General features: G+C 39.5%; 1 protein-coding gene across 1 annotated transcript in view; it reads left to right on the top strand.

Moving 5' to 3' along the window:
* The first annotated feature begins 2,690 nt into the window (after positions 1–2,690).
* LOC143179941 (extracellular serine/threonine protein CG31145) overlaps positions 2,691–18,141 on the top strand; it is a 67,138-nt gene continuing 51,687 nt past the window's right edge. The window contains exon 1 of the mRNA XM_076379394.1: positions 2,691–5,153. Coding sequence (XP_076235509.1) covers positions 4,687–5,153 — 467 coding nt within the window. The 5' untranslated portion in view covers positions 2,691–4,686. The remainder of the gene's footprint in view (positions 5,154–18,141) is intronic.

The following is an 18,141-nucleotide window of genomic DNA, read 5'->3' as shown; positions in this document are numbered from 1 at the left end:
GGATATTAGAAGACAATATACAATTCATTAAATAAAAAGATACTGATGACCTTGGAATTTCATAAGAAAGCAAAGTGGCCTCTTAAAATAGTGTAACTTTATTCCGAGAAGTTTTCATAAATGAATATATAAAACAATTACTTAGTTAATTCCATTTAACAGAGACATCCTGTGTGGAACAGTTATATCCATGACTCGACTGAGTTGATTCACAAAAAACAGCAGTCATTTCTGTACTCCATTACAGATACGAAGCACACCTCGAATGAATTAACCAATCCCAACGTAATTAACGTCGCGTATGACGTGCAACAGCTAACTCAATCTCCAGCAATAAAACGAAGCTTCCCGACTGCGTTAGGCGGCGTCATCCGCAAGAAGACGAGCGAAAAATAGAGGTGGTAGTCGGGGGCCAGTGCAAGAGGCGGGTCGTTCCACTAACTAAAGGCGCAGTTTCGCTGAAATTGCCTCTGTTAATGCTCCGAAGAAGAGCTTGTTACGCGACGATTCAGTGGCAGACCATGTCCTCTTCCCTTTCTACATGCTCGGGGAACGATTGGGAATCGGTGGCGTCCCGGCGCGCGGAATCTTTGATCTGAACGGCCATTTTCGGCAGAAGAGGGGAGAGATCGTTTCGAATCGAAGGCAGCGAAACGTATCTGTGTTACTCTTTGCTCTGGAACTAGCGGGCACAGGGAGACGAGGCGCCATTGAAATTCCGCCGCGTCCTTCGACGATAATAAAGATAGCTACGACCATTGACATTTCTCTACGGGTAAAAGAGTGCCTCCCATAAAGCCGCGTAACGCGTCTCCCGCTCTCTGCTTCCACTTACACGTGATCGAACTCTTAACTCGAGCGGAGATTCCGCTTGAGCGATGACGTTGCGCCAACCTGACGGCCAAGTTATTGTTTTTATCGAGGGAAAATGAGTGGGTCATGTCGAGCGAGGCGCTTCAGGTGGCTGTGTTTAGAAAGGGACGCTGACGTGGTTTTCCTTCGATGACGTCGAGTTTCATGCGCAATGAGGGGGAAGAGTGTATTCTACAGAGACATTTCTATGCGAATTAATGAGGAGGCAAAGGTGTTCGAGTAGGAGAATTTTTGGGTTGTGGGATAGTTACTTCTTTGAAGGTTCATTTATTCTAAGAGGATTTAACTTCTTTCTTGGGAGAGAATTCTCTCAGATCTAGAAATTGTCTTAGATCTTCTGGTACAAATAGAAAGACAGTAATTCTACATGAAAAAATAAGTCAAAAATATAGAAGAAACTTTTTTAAAATCGCGCTTCGTTACGAGAAAATTAACTCCAATTTTAGTCATAATTTTAGTCAGACTAAGGTAAAGGAAATGCGTCGTGCTTTTCGTAAGTGAAGTCGGTTTTCCAAGGTGATCCCAAAATTCATTAAGTCTAGACCCTTAGTCTAGGGTTCGGAAACGTTAAGTGGGTTGCATTGGTTAAAACGTTGGCCTATGAAGAGTATCCTCCACTAGGGTCTGCTGCTACATGGAGTAAATTATGAAAGTTACGAAAAAATAAAGATAAAAACGTCTCTATCAAGAACGTACTCCAACAAACTTATACTCTAATATAATTAAAAATTTCATAAAATAAAGAAGTTCTCCGTAATATCTCAAATAAGTCTTCTAAATTTCTATTTAGGTATGAGCAATTGAATTAGTTGTCAATGATTACCTAGTCTTCGGCGATGAAAGTGTCAGGAAACGACTCAGTTTAGAAGGAAATATGCCTGATGTGAATAGTTCAGTAATCCGAATCTGCTTTCCTGTCATTAAGGTCGTAGCCACCCGACGCGGATATTGAGTTATGCGTTGATGTTAGGTGCAACGATGCTTGCGAGTATAAGAGACAGGAAAGCAACGAGTCTTTACGATCTCCGTCGACCATCTTCGAGTAGCCCCCACCATCGTCTTTATGACACGACTTTTGCGATAGCTGTAATGGCCACTCGCGCAACACGAAGCACGCCATTACCGTCACTCTATTTCACAGTTGATATCGCTCCTCTTTCAGATACTACGACCCCCTATACCCTTCGAGTATCCTGTTAGAGGCTGCACCCTGACCCACTGCATCTAACGGTTCCTATGCACCTACTGGGGTGCTCGATAAAGGGCCCCCAACGTCAGTGTTATTACACCATCACTTGCTGATTTATTCTGCACCCTGTATCTGTTCGCATAAGGGTTCGTTGCTTATGAAACAATGGGTTTCAAATGTACTCATAAGGGGCATCACCTAAGTGTCAGATGTCATTTCTTATGAAACATTGTAAAGTTGTAGAATAGCTACAAATATTAGGCATGTATATTTTTTGAAACGGAAAAATTGAAAATATAAAAATAAATTACAGAATTAAAATAAGCATTTGTAAAGAACACATTAAGAAATTGCTGTTTCTTTTATATATTTTTAAGGGAATATTCCTTGTCAGTTTTAGAGCTGGTTTATTTCAGAACTTAACACTTTTTCTCTGGTTTATTTTCCAGGCGGTGAGACGGCGAAATCGGAAGGCTGACAGTGACCAGAACAACCAAGTCCGCGACAGTCGAGTGAATCGATACATTGCAGAAGTTATAAACGAACTGTCCAAGCAGTAGTCTGGGGTGTTAGTGATCTACGTGGCTAGACTCTCGGCAAAACGTCGACGCTCGTGATTCCGTCAACGAGTCGTGCGATCCACGATCGATATTCCAAGATTTCTTGGCGTTTCGTTCTCGAAAGGAACTCTGGACGAAAGGAGATGTCCCGTAAATGGTTCACAGCACGAAACAACGCATTCAAGCCGCCAGATATTCGAAGATAGCGAGTCAAGGGCAGCTCAGCGATTGCTGGAAACTCGAATCAGTCATTTATCTATCCCCGAGGTAGGTTCCTCGAACAAGGATGAAGAGGATTCGCGATTTCGAACTCGCAGGAAAGCGGGAAGGATCAAGCAGAGCCTGAGCGACCGCGTACAGTCGCCGAGGGACCAACAGAAGCTATTTGCTTCCTTCGACAGGCCGAAGTTCAAGTTCACCTTCAGTGATAAGATTAGAGCCTCCTCAGATAGAGTTGAAGATCAAGGGAATCCTGGTTCCACACCTATTTCTAGGGAAACCAAACAGGGAGTACCTCGTAGTAAATTGCAGAAAAGCGACTCCTTCCTCAAGAAGCTTGTCAGGAGCTCGAGGGACAACATCACAGAGGGCTGTGAAAGGCTGGTCAGGAACATTCAAAAAAGTCCCCTAGTCTTGAGAAAGAAGTTCCTCTCCGGCAACAGTTGCGACAGTGTAACTGACACGAAGAGCGAGGAGAAGCCAGTGCCGCCAATTAGGAGAAAAAGGTCCAAGCAGAAATCTTCAGAGTCTGATCAAATTAGAGTACCCTTCAAGGAGTCCGTATCCGAAGAATCGACAAACATTGTTTCGATCGACTGTCCAAGCACAAACACTAACGAAGAAAGTATCTTACCAACGAATGGAATTCCTCGAATCGAGAAAAACAATCACGAAGTTCCCAGAGACGAATCACTTATCACAATCTCTCCCCACGTCGCCCTACAAAACCACCAATTGCCTCGCGACGACGAAGATTCGTCGAAGAGCGTATCTGTCGAGGACGTAGAAGACTTAATCCGATCAGAAGATAACCTACGTCTGTTGGAGCAGCGTGTGATACTCAGGAGGCGGCTGGAGAAGTCAACGCAGCTTCTGCAAGCACTTCACTCCTGCCGGCGTAGGTCCTGGAGCGAAGAAAGTTTGATTAGACAGGTTCATAACAGATTTGGAGCGGAGTTCCCTGCCTCCAGGGAGTCTGCAGACCCTGTCGCAGCCAATTGCTCGCCAATCACGCACAGACGCTACGTTCGAGCGAGAGGGGTGCAAGAGGATAGACATTCGCTAGAACCAAGGTCGCCGAATTACGACGAGACAAAGGTGCGTTGGCAGTCGTTGAAAGCGAAACGATCGCCCCCGCCAGACGATTCTTTGGGCCAGAGGTCGATCGGGATTCAGCTGGCTGTCGATAACGAGCACGGGTCAGCCGATAAGCGAGTTTCAGCAAGGAAGTGGTGGATACGCAGCGAGAAGCTGCACGCGCGACAGCTAGCCACGTTGCCTGGCGCAAAATGCAAACTTGCGAATTTCACGGATGCCCCAGAGAATGAGGACGGGGAGGGGAGCAGAGACCGCGAGCCTGCGGAGCAGCAAAGTAAACACGAGCTAGTCGCGAGACACGTCGAGAACTCGAGCAGCCTTGCTCGCCCGACCGCGCCTGACCCCTCGACGTCTGTCCACGGGCCGGAAGATAGCTCACGTGTCTATTCCAGCGTCGAGATAGATCCCAGCTCCTCGTTTCTCGCAAACGATGGACGAGTCATCGGTGAGGTAGCCAACTCCAGAGACACTGTGCGCGAATCGAAGGCCGAAAGTGACTCAGAGCTTGCAGCGGTCCTGGTGAACGTTTCTGACAGTGTGCCCGATGAGACGGTGGGTCGGGGAGTCCCTGTGGAGCCCACTGTTGCTGCTGTCGACGCTGACACACTGGTTCAACTGAAATCCTGCCCGATTCTCGCGAATCAGGCGGTGAAGAAGGCTCCGAGCAAATCTCAGGGAAAGTCCTTGTGTAAGAAGAGGATTAGGGCTGCGAAGTATCAGAGGATTCGGGACCCAAGCGATTGGAAGATGAAATTCACGGTCAGGCTGATCAGGATCCGCGACAAGCTTATGCTTGGCTTGAGCGCGTTCGCGATACTGTTTACTATTTTGTTGGTGATGGATCTTCAGATGGACTTGGGGTACAGTGGCCATCACCTTGTGCCCAGTCACGGCCGCGTTCGGATGGGCGACGATCCTAACACGGACACTATTTATAATAATTTTCGACGCAAGTTCCTGCAGAGGCTGAATGCCAGTAAAGAGCAGACCAGTGGTGATGTGTCTGGTACCACTCAGAATAGCAGGAATGTTGCTAGTGATAGGCCCAGGGAGTCTAGGACCGAGAAGACGATGGTGCACGATGGCTTCCCTGATTTAGTGGATATTGTGGTGAAGGGTTATGGTGTTAGTGCGTATGAAGGGGTGGCTAGGATCAGCGGGGAGGACCACACGTACAATCCTACTCTGGGTCTACTGAAAAATATCAACCCAAAGTGAGTTATTCTGTATTTCTTTCTTTAAATCATTTGAGTATATGCTTTGAACGTGGGAATTGATATCGTATTTGAATAAACGATTAAACGTCGATAATAGTACTTAGCAGACGGTTGGAGGAAAATCAGATAAATTGAAATGCTATCAACGTCCATTTATTGGTTATCAGGTAAATCTGAATAATCAGTTTGAGAATTTTGTAGTGAAAAAAAAGGACTTTTTATCATTCTTATGAAATATGGTTTTAAGTAGTATATAGGTTTTTTATTTCGCCTATTTCGTTTTTTAAATGCAACGATTTTATTTTATTTCAAGAAATAATTTTACTGAAATAACCGAATAATCGAATATTCTGTATTCTAACTACAGTTACTATATGAAATTAATTTGATGATTATTTCCTTTTTACGTGACTGTTTTGCTTTTTAAATATAATTATTTCAATTCATTTCAAGAAATAATTGTAAAAAATTGAAAAAAATAACCAAATAATAAAATATTCTATAACTAGTGTAGCTAAATTTACCAAATGAAATGGTAATATTTTGATAATTATTTCCGTTTCACGTTAAAAAGAAAAAAGTAATTTTTAGGTAAATCGATATTTAATCGATAATATCTGAAGGTTAAAACAAGCTTTTATTTAGGTTCAATTTTTTTGGCTCTTTATGCAAATATCCAGTAACTGCAAAGTAAATTTCAAAAGTCATTGGCACTCCGATGACGAGCGATTAGGGATTAGAAAAAAGAATTCATCGGGTGCAAGGATCAGCTACTAATATCCCCTCGTTTAAGTCACAATTTCTTTCGGCAGAATAACGCATGAGTTTAAAATAATTTTCCAAGTTTATCCCCTGGAGAGATGATAAAATCCTTATCGGTGCTTACAATAATGATCGAAGCTGGAGGCTTCATAAAAATTTTCCGCTGGTGTCGACCCCAGTGAAAATATCTGTCCCCATTTCATCCTAAGATAAGCGAATTTTTCGTACGACGGAACATCGTCGCCTAATTAAGCGGAATAGCGGTTTAAAAGTAGCAAGTTTAAGTCTTGCGTCTATCGAAATCCCCTAAACCGATTTTCTCGAAGTCCAAACGGGTCGCGCTGCTGTTTTCTCTCCACACAATTGGGAAAACTTTTCACCCGCTATAACGAAGGGCCTCGTGGAGAGAAACAATTAGTTGAACGATGGGAACTTCTGTTGAAATAACCGAAATCTGTGTGGACTTTGCGCAGAGGTACCGATGGTAGGGAATAATGCAACGTCCACGTAATTTTAATCGATTGTTTACGCTCGGCCGAGGATCACGTGGACGAGATGAGCACGCGGCGCGATTTGCACCCGAGCCAATTCTCGATGCGTCTTGATTCGTGTAATTCACTGAAATCGAGAACGTCACTCTGTCGTAACAGACAGATAACAGTGGTTCGAGACGCGATATCTGGATCACGAATGTTCTTTGCAGCGACTGTGTCGACCTCGCGCTTTTGACTCCTGTTATCCAGAGAAATACGTGAAACGAGATTACTTGGGTTAATACAATATGCGTTTTGCATTCTCTGGTGATCGTTTCCAGATAGCGAAAACAGCGTTCGCGAATTGTTTGGAAAATTGAAGAGAGATACAGTAATTAGGTTGATAATAATCATATTGACGTTTAAAGTTTTCTTCAATACTGTTCTATGGACTTTATCTTCTTGAACTCTTATTTTTAGGTGAAAAAATTCTTTTAATGACTTTTTTGTTTCTGAAAATTAAGTAAATCTATATTTTAGATCTGAATTAATCCATTGTGGCCCAGTGGTTTTAGACTAAAATTACATTTTCGTAGTTTGTTAACATATGTTGCTTATCACGTATTGAAAAATATGAATTAGTACTGTATCTTTCTATTTTCGTATCCTAAGCCACAAAGAGTTAAGGTCTTAACACGAATTTTGTTGAAAATATGACACAGGTTATTTTGCCTTTGCCAACTACAGACATATTCTCTTTTTTATTTATCTCATTATATGACTCTTTGATATTTAATATTTGTTAATAAAGGGGGCTATGGGAGAAACAATTTAATATTAAATTATATTAATATTCTTTAGTCACAGTTGACACCTTTTTAATTTTCAAGTGCCATGTGCTGCACATTTTCCCTACATTAACATACTTTTTATTATTTTTAATGTAAGCTTCGAATTCAGTGTCATTTTTTGTTTATTCGTGAAGATCACGCTAGAGCGTCGAATTTTTCTACTTAATGGTTGTCGCGATTCATATCACAAAATTTTTCTGGAAAATCGGAAAATATGCCTGGTATTTAAATTTTGAAATAGCAAATTGTCACAGTGGGAACCAGCGCAGCGTAGGTACATGTGTCAGGATCATTTGGTACATATATTGTCTTGTATGTTACAAAATTTTCCAACAGTACTACATGTACGCACAGGGAAAAAAATATACGCGAAAATTGCTCACGGCGTTGCGTTTTACTTTCCTCATACGGGAACTCCGTTTTTCATTGCAAGCAATAGTGGATCCAATATAACAAACCCCAGTTCCGTGTTGAGTTAATTTTAGGAATGATAATAAAGAAGAAAATAGAGGTCATTAGGATTACTACAGAAATAAAAATTCATTCTGTAAAAAAGTTATCACCCAATTTACTATGAATGAAGTATGCGTACATTCGTCCTTAAAACGTATTTATATATTGTGAAAGACAAAAAATGAATACATTTAGTAGCGTTGTTTATCTTTTATACGAAGTCTAGTATATCAATTTATTTCTACATTTAATGTTTTTGTTTACGTTATAATATTTAACGTGAGCGAACTTTTTCGGAAAATGATCGAATAAAAGAGTAAATAAAATTAATTACTCGTGAATAACTGCTGCAAGGTTTTATAATCTATAGAATATACTTTAATATGATTTTTGTAGTACACTGTTGAATTTAAAATGAATAGAAGCCTTTATTAATCTGAAATAAGGAAAAATTTCTCACAGAGAGAGAGAGAGAGGGAGAGGAAGAAAACTAATTTTCGTAAATACTGGATCTTTCCAATAAAATTTTCACAGAGTTTTATAGATATAGAGAAACAGTATAATTTTTGTCTCAACCATTTTTTTATATCTTTCGTCGTTTACGATTTATAAGTACTTCAAGAGAAAGTGACTCAAGTAAATGGGCCAATTTTCCTTTAAAATAAAAATTAGACGACTTTTCCAACGATTGATCCAAGAAAGGAAAACAACTGTACACAGTTTTATCGAAATCAACGTACGTCAGTCAGTTTCCAATGTAGGAACAGAATTTATTTGAAGAAGTGTATTCACTTACCACCCAACTCTGGATAAAATGATCACAAAAACGTAATAATAAATTACCCATTCCAAATACGTCATAGCCAAGAGACTAATTATAAGTATACCAACTCAGCAGGGAAGGAATGAAACGACACCATGATTTTATCTTACATTAAACGTACAAGAAACTGTCACGCTATTCCTGAAATAAAGTCACAAGAAGTTTTTCCAAGAATTTAATCGAATTACGTAATGTTCGTGTGCCTGTAACAGACTCATCTTATTCTTCTTTCATCATTCCGTCGCTTTTCTCATCCCTGTCCCGAGTAAGCTTAACATACCTATATAGATATGTACATACAGATATGGGGAGTCCCCAAGCCACGTGAGAAACTTACAACGATAGAGTTACATCGAGACACGGGTGGCTGCATTTTTCATTGCATTTCTCTAGGAAGATCGATCCTCGGGAGGTTAAAGAACGCGAGTTTGCGAGTTGACGGTATTAGGGAAGGGAAACAAGCAGCCACATTTCCCCGAAGGTTACACGCTGTAAGCTTCCTCGCGAGCATGGTCTCTCGGTTCTCACTAGATAGACAGCTCTAGTGACCCCAGCGTCTGGGGAATAAACCATTGTTTCGTGGCACACGACCGTCGACAATACCATAATGTCTCTGTTCAGAGGATTACTTTGCTTTGAATAGGCTACGTGAGTGCATAGACAATGCAAGATCAGACCATTTACACGCGAACCACCATTTCTCCACCGAGATACAACGGGCAACAGATACGTCCCGAGCAGGACAACGATCCTTACACTCGGAACGGAGTCATAGGGGTTCGATGCAAGCTGATCTCAGAACTTCGTCTGATGATATGTTCGAGTCGAATACTTGGCGATTCCAGTGGTTTCGTCTTTGATAGTTGGTAGAGAACTATCGCTTAGGTGCGCCAAAATGTGACGAGAGTTATAACTGAGAAGAGTAGGAGGTTTCTGAGCTCTAGTTGATAAGGAAATTGTCCCAATTCCTGGATGCTTGAGATGCCAAATGTCCCAGCAAGTGGCCAACCTAACAATGCACCTTAGTTAACCTCAAGAACGTGTATTCTGCTATAACCTTATTGGTACTCTAATATTTTACCCACTTTGTGGTACCCTTTATGGTACTCTAATATTTCGTTATTACGTAACTGGCATTACAGTGTCTAATTTAAGACGATGCAATAAGAAGCACTTTAACATCCTAAAAAAATAATCTGATGTACACATCTGACAAAAAACGTCGTATAAAAAACTTTATATAACACATGACAGTCCAACGTAGGTATAATCACAATAACATATCGTTCATCCATCTACCTTAAGTGTTATTTTCTGCAGAGTGAACGAAATTCCTGTCATTAAAAAAACGTTGGAATAGTACCAGTCACGTCGAATACGCGCAAATTACGTTCTATTTCTTTTTAGTGCTTATTTATTGTTACGTAGTTTCGCAGATGCTTAATTGACTTTAAATTGAGTCTTTGCGGAGTACGCTGCAATAATTAAACTACTTATTCAAGGAGAGCATTAACTCACTTTCAGAGATGACTATAATTTCTCCTTGCCAGACGAGTGTAATTCGATCGCCAGAATATTCTTACAAGCGTGCACGAAGCAAATTACCGGCACGAGTGTACACGTTATTATCCATGAATTTGCATACATATGTACAATAGCGTGTAGAGGGCGGAGATGGGTACACACATTCGAGAGCGCGTAGACGTGGCACGGTGTGTACGCGCGCGAGCAAACATGCATAATAAGGCTATCATCATGAAGGTTAACGACGACGTGTATTGTATCGATTCATCGGCAGAATTTTCGCCGTGCCACCGACCATGGGAGAGTCTGCTGGGCCACAAAGCCTTGGGAATCTCTGGGACGAAGATGACAAAGGTGCCCGAACCGAGCGCCGGATGTTTGCCCGGAAATAATTCATCGTTCGTAACTGGATCGACTCGCAACCAAGTGAATTCGAGTGATAGGAAGCAACCCTCTCGGTCTCCGAGGCTTTCTGTGCTTCGCTATTAATAATTTTAGCAGCGGGATAAATTTTCGAGGGCACTCTCGACTTCTATTCAAGAATCAAGTGGAAAGTTCAGGATCTTTCGAATGAAATTGAAACCTGCCTTTCGAGCTGTTTTAGCGCGATATTTGTGTACGAGGGAGATTTGTGGTTTTTGTGGTAGTTTTATGTTATGTTTGATTGGTCAGAAGTATTCTACAGTTTTCGATAAGAAGATAGCATACTTCGTCGATTTAGTTTCGTAAATTTATCCATTTTTGAGCTTTAACTAGTTGTATTGATTAGTACAGTCTATTATTATGTCAAATTAAGGTCATCGTTCAGGAATTCTTGTAAATATAATTCTTGCAAATAGATATAAAGAATACTATTTAATATTGTGTGAATCTCATTATATTCTGCAAAACGTCAATATTGTATTGCATTGAAAAATTCAATATTAATCTAGTGGACTAAAATTAAGCTTCCAAATTTCGTTTTAATAAAATACCTTTTTATAAGCTAAATATTTCATAAATTAAAAATTGTTGAAATTTTACGTTTTATTCAGGTATTTCATTTTACGCTGGAGTAACTTTGTTAAAGCGATTCATCAATAATTTTTCACTGACGATGATTTATCATTGTCCCACTAAAAATTGTAGAACAATAATACAAGTTATCTTTAGAAAGCTTTTTTGGTAAAAAAAATCTGCTTAGGATATGTGTGAGATAACTTCCAGCACCTGCTGCTTCTACATTTTGCACTTTTTTGCACTAATCTTACAGTAGAGTTGAAATATCATCGGGTTCCGAGGTAAAGTTACATAATACCTAAAAATAAAAAGAAAATGAGACTGTTCTTGAAATACTGGAAGTACCAGTTAAATGGCCCATATGGAGAGCAATGTGGTTATGAATTTTCCACCGTACAGTGTCCAAAACTGAATTCAGGCGATATTTGCTGTGGTGACAGGTAGACCCAGAGATTTGCTGCTCTCTAAAGTTACTTCTATTCTATATTGTTCGACTACCAGGAAAATCGTGGACAGCAGGCGAAAAGAGAAAATCAACCGAAGAAATTTTCGACTTGATATTTCATAGCGTACCATAAACTTGACACAGTATCGTGGAAAACTGTGGATAGGAAAATGCAGAAGTAGAAATAAAGGATAAAGTATATCAATTTTTTTCTTGGAGTTCTAATTATCAATATATGTAATTATATCGCATACACGAAGGGGAAGACAAATTTCAATCAAATACATCCGTTAGCTGGATCACTTTTCATTAAAAGGACTCTCTAAATAATTAAAAGTAACGAGGTAATTAATTCTTCTCGTAGCAAATTTTATGTGTATTTCCGTGATGTACCTACTCGTTTCATACGAAAGTAATTATTAAACATTTACCAGTTAATTCGCCTTGCCTAGTCCCCAGGTATTTTCACCTCACTAATTAATTCATCCCCTCCAATGAACAGGCAAATCGCTGCTTTCACATTATTCTATTTAAATTAGAAACTCCAGTCGTCATTATCCCTCATTCTCTCGTCTATTAAATTACAAAACGAATTACAGAAGTTTCGTTGCGCACAGATTTGGACATTATTCGACTAAAATTAATTAAAGATTTTTATTCAATTACTATTCAAATGCTAAATTAGTATTTTATTAAATATAATTTTCAAATAACTTTATCCTACTTAGTTTGAAGAAACAGAAACTAAAACTTTTAAACAATATATTTCATTGTATTTTACCCAACTCTTATTCTAAATTATCTATATATACTTTTCTGTCAGAAAGTAAACCCTGAGTTAGTGCAAAGACAAATACTGCGACCCTTCTACAGCAGCTAAGGGTTAACATTCTCAATCCCAGATCGTAGAGCGCTGTTATTAATCACCAGCCTCTCGATTTCAACGACCACCTATAACGTTACCATATCCTTCAAGCCGTTCTCCAGCAAAGTAGGGAACGTTCCATGTTCGACACATTTTACCTTTTTCCATGGGCTGAGAAAGAAAAAGGGAATCGTCCAGTGTTACAGAGTTGAAATATATCGTAAAAGTTGCAGCGTCCAACGCGGGCCGAGCGGTTTGCCTCTTTCTCCTTTCTCACAAGGGATGCAGGCGCAGATATTGCACATGCACCCGTGTACATTTTCTCGACGACGCCTGCAACACGCGGGACATTTTTCATCCAGCCTGATTCGACGATTTAGAGGCAATCGTTTGGTACTCGAGTCCTCTAGTCGTTGACGAAAATTAATCGATCGCTTCGATCCCATGAGATTTTCAGAGGTTTCTCGTCCAAAAGCGAAACAAACGTTCGAGGTCGAAAGGATTAAGAGTTCCGCCTGCTGAAAACACTTGTTTCTCGATTTGATAGCTGAAAATGGCCGTGTGAAAAATTTAGAATTGGGTAATCTGTTTTTTGGGGATTGAAATAGTTGGTCGTAAAATAAATATCAAACGCTTTTTTATAGTTTCAAGGTGATTGCTGTGACGAGAACAGGAAAATAGGAGTTGTAGACGTTTGCGTTTTTAAAATTGGAGATGGTCTAAAATATTAAGGAATAATTTTACGTAAAAAATTAAGGCCAAAATTAAGAATTACGAACTGCGTTTAAGGTTTCGTTACTGAATTATTAATTGTTAAAAATATACCTAAACTGCACGTGTAATTTCTTACTTGGGAACTTGTTCTATTTTCCGTGTCAATTAGTTAGGTCCAGTGCAGCACTGTTAGTAGAATAAGACAGTAGAACTGTAGAGTAGTACTTATTCTTTATTGTTCTACCTATTTACCCATTCTGAGACGAACAACTCGGAGAAAGAAAATACTCGGGAATTTGTAGAAGTAGACCTCGCGAGATAGTTGGCCAGATGTGGTCCTGAACCATTTCCAACTAACGTGGAACTACTGCACCAAAAAGTTCTTAGTTTCATCCCATAAATTCTAAGACACAAGTAGCCTTGTTTTCAATTTTTCTCACATCAGACTATAGGGAAACCCGAGTCTTGATTCCAAAAATTTTAGCCATTTCAATCATTACATGTACATACAAAAAATACTAGGAATTTGTGCTGTTTTTTAGCCCAGATGCGTGAACCCAAATTTCACTTTCAAACTCACCGCCAACCCCGAAGCTTGACCTCAATACAACCACCTAAATAAACCAAACGACCCAACTAGCTTGGCGAAAAGCTGCATGTTTTGCGACACGCATTACGCGCTGGGAGTTTCTGTTTGCAGTAGAATAACCTAATCGAAAGTCGCGAAAGCGAAGTGAACAAGTCCCCTAGCGAGGGGAAGTTACCACGTTCAGAGTCGCCGAATTCCACCCTGTCCCTAGACGAGTAGAATCGCTGATTCGACGGAGGGGGGGTCGCCGTAAACAAGACGCAGCGAGCGTGCAATGGAAATTATAAATGACCCGGGGTAAACAAGCGGCGCGAGGCGAGAAAATGGCTTTTCCTCGGGAGAAATGCATCTCTGTTTTCCAGAGCGGAACACCCACGACTCCTCCTCCCCCCCTTTTCGTTTCCCTTTCTCTGTCCCGTCGAATCTTTCCCTTTCTTCCTAGCCTTCTCCGTTACATCCGGTTTTACTGGCTGCGAGCTCTCCGTGGAAAGAGCCGCGGGTAAAATCGATCCTCGGGTCCATCGATTACTCGGGCTCCTCGTCCTTCGCGCGAAAAGCCTCGTGGTTACTCTCCTCTCGATCTCCAACTGGATTTCTCTTTCCCCTTCGTTTTTTCCATTGCCTCGGCAGGAGAGAAGCTGTTTGAAAGCTTTCGAGATCCTCCTCGAGGTCCTTCGAATCGAGCCACTCGAGGATCAAGGGATGACAGAGGAAGAAAAAGACGAAAGTGGCCGAGGGACATCCTGGTATGGCGTTAGTTAACGAAGAGAGAATCCTAATTAGGATCGAGCCGAACAGCGACATTTAATTAACGGAAAATCAATTTCCCCGGGTCGTGGGGAAGGCGAAAAAGTAGTAGGAATCAATTTGCATTGTAATTAATCCCTGGGAACGATCGTTCTCGTCCAGGCCTTTTTATTTCTTCTTTTTTCGCTCGTACTCAACCAGCACGCGGGCTTTTGGGTAATTCGCGAGTTCTCGCACACGTGGTCGCGGTTTTATGGGCGATTTCACATTGCTCGTTTTCCTGGTCGCATTCAATCTCGTCCGATCGAACCAGCGACTAGCTTCCCGCCTTGGGACTCGTGTTCGAGGTGTTGCTTTGTTGATATTGTGTTCGTTTCGCCATCAAAATTTTACAGTTTTTTCGTAACGATAAGTTAGGATGTGTGAGGGAAATGAATGGTTGCTTGTTAGTAATTTTTATGCTAATTAAATCTAGGGTAACTGAAACTTGATGCAAGGGCTAAGTTATATAGTCGAGAATTTAGCACTTGTATCAAGGTGAGATCTTTCAGAAAATTGAAAGAAATATATGCACGTGTAGAGAGACATTGAAGATTTAGATAAGCAGTAAAAACAACGTTAGAAAAGTGAAAACAAAATTGTATAATTGTAATTATCCTATTAGTAGTGCAAGGGTTAAGAAAATGTAAATACAGTATAAAGTAACATGTGTCGGAAAATAGAGGTTTACGGTGGTTTGTAGCTAGAGAACACAAATATTTCACAGGAACTGGTTTTACTGGTTTTAATGCATCTTTCTTTATAGCACCTTCGTGCACACTACTGAAATATTGCTGACAACGCGTATATCATTAAAATAAATTGCACAAAAGTTTCATATTATATTATTATAAATGCTGTATGGGTTTCGTGCAAAAACTAAACAAATCAAATTTATTTTCAGTTATAATGGTTAAATGTCTGTCTTCTTTATTTTCTTTTAATTTCCTTTTTGTTTTCATTTCTTTTACATTATGTCTCTATAAATGAGTGAAAGCTTTTAATGTACAGTACATGTAAAGGAAAGTATTGACGAGAAAATACAAATTTTTCGAACGTGGAAGTTGTGAAACGTATTTAACTCTCAGTGTTCGTGCATACTGGTTTAAAGTTTCAAACTTATGAAGTGTGTAAGGTATTATTTGTACTATAAAGATTCAAAAGAAAGCACAAATTCTCCGACGAAGTTTAGTTTATTACCACAGCTATTAAATTTGTATACACATGCAACTTATCGTGTAGGACACAAGTTACCATAATTAATGTGAAAGTCAGCATAGATTAAAACAGCTGGAATACAAAAATTAACTTGGAAATTTAAGAGCAAACTATAAAATTGCTAATTTTGTTATAAATAAATTTCAAATTTCACATAAACTTGTATTTTTTTAAATGACAAGCATCCACTTAATCCTGCTTAATGTAATAATTGAATAAAAAGTATCTAATACTCAAAACAATTTTTAAAATATAAACTACTCAGAATAAACAAATTATTGAAACCTATTGTTTATTATTTTTCGCAATTATACTAAATTTTGACATTAAAAAAATGCAAATAGAAATAACCACGATTAGGCTGTGCCTAAGTACAAGTGTAGTTACTTATCAAATGTTCAAACTCAATTTTTTCAAAGACTGAAGTTCCATACAAAAAACCTCTATTCTACGTTTTCCATTTATATATTATCACGCGAGGAATTCCTTGTTTTCAATTGGATTACGATTTGAAAAACGCTATTTGTGAGTGGATACAATACTACACGCTTTAATTCTAGTAGAATCATGGCGTCAGCATTGTAATTCTCGTACGACAGATCCATATTTTATTTCATGAAAAAATTCACGTTCGAATAAGTTCCAATGCGTTTGGATTACGCTGACCCTTGATATAATAAATAGGGAGGATTGAAATTTACGTATTGGTCTTTAAGCTTGCATCACCGTACTTCCTTCCCGAAAGAAGTATCAAATATTATTCACTTTTCCAAGATAATCACAGTAAAGCCCTTTTCGGACGTGTCCACGCGAACGTGAAGTTATCGAGCCCATAGCCATCCTCTCTCAGGATTATTGACAAATATTCGACGGGAGACGAAGCTCCGCGGAATCCGTTTTATTCTCCCTCGAAGCCTCGGAACGAGCTTCTGACAGCGCGCGCCAGGATCTCCGTCGTTCTCCTCTTTTGTTGGCGTTGACGGGAAAAAAGGGAAAAAGAATAAGTGGTCGGGTTGAGGAGGTAGCTTTATTGGAGATAAGTCGGCGGCGTGTTATGAAGCGACCCAATAACCGTGACACAATTTCTTCCGTTTTCCCTCGCGTGAGAATTCGATTGTTATCCGAAGGCACGCGGCGTTCATCGTCGGTGGATCGCGATGCAACTCGTTGGTAATTGGCTGGAAAAAAGTAACAACGAACGTCAAGGTATTTCGCGTCTTTACTTGCTGCTTGCTCCTTTTGCTCTCGTAGAGGAAAACGTACGTGTAAAGAGACCAGTAATGGATTATACGTAAGGCGTGTGAGAAAAGGGAGGGAGAGTCAAAATTGACAAAAGATGTACTTCTTGCAGGCACAATTGGACATTTGGACTATGAAAAGATTAACACTTTTGTTAAAGTGTTAAGAGTGTAATTTTGTAAAAGAATCCAATGTTTTTATCTGTTGAGATGATCTTTGAAATCTACCGAAGCTTTTAAAAATTATTTACCAATTAGCTCCTAATAGTTTTTCAGGATTTTATAATTCATCTAAGAAGCTGGACTCGATTAATAGAAAGTGAAATTCTTACTTACTGAGAATTTACCATTTCTGGGAACAACTTACAAATTTTATTCATAGAATCATGCATAATGTTCATTCACATAATTACGAATGATATCCATGCAATAATTTCTATTTTTTTCACGAGAAGAAGGAAAACGCTATTATAAGAAGATTAACCACATGAATCAAAGACAGTGTATACATTAAAAAAAATTGTAGGAGTATAGTATGACAGTTACTCTTAACATACGAAATTCTATTTTCCTAATTAAAAAATAAAATATAATTTTTGAACGTTTCAAACAGATAGGATGTGTATAGCAAAGATGTCGATTTTGATAGTCGACCAAAGTAGAAGTACTTATAAGGACTCTTGTACGATGCATCCGTGCATCCGTACATCTGTGAACCAGAGTGATAGGAGACGAATATAGCAGCAGAACGCAGACTGCACTGTGTTGAAGATAAAACTCTTCCGGTTCTCTCGAAAGACATATCGTCAGCTAAAAAACAATATCACGTTTCCGTGACTCTGAGCATTTTGTACGTGGCGAAAATGTTTCACGTTCGAAACATCGAACGTGATGCATTGAGTAATATCTGTTTTTTCTCTAGTGCACGCGGGCTCTTGTCGTGTGTTGAATGCTTCAATGTTCTGTAGTATTCGCATACTTTCGCAGACAGTTCTTTCGTGAACGTTTGCATACTTTCCAGTCTGCTTCTCATCTATTTTCCCTATAGAAATTTAGGAGAATAGTTTACCTAAATTCTTTCACTGGTTATAGGTGCATCAATCTAGGCTAGTAGAGTACGAAGATTATTCGAACATGATAATATTCAAATACAGTTATTTGAATACAAAATTTTAGTATATTTGCGCTATTCTGTGGGGGAAAACATTTAAACGAATCTCAAAACCAGATGACAATTGAATCAAA

The sequence above is a fragment of the Calliopsis andreniformis genome, chromosome 5 (assembly GCF_051401765.1).
Source record: "Calliopsis andreniformis isolate RMS-2024a chromosome 5, iyCalAndr_principal, whole genome shotgun sequence".
NCBI classification, from domain to species: Eukaryota; Metazoa; Arthropoda; class Insecta; order Hymenoptera; family Andrenidae; genus Calliopsis; species Calliopsis andreniformis.
Note: the sequence above shows the minus strand (reverse complement) of the source record. Positions and strands in the feature narration are given on the sequence as shown.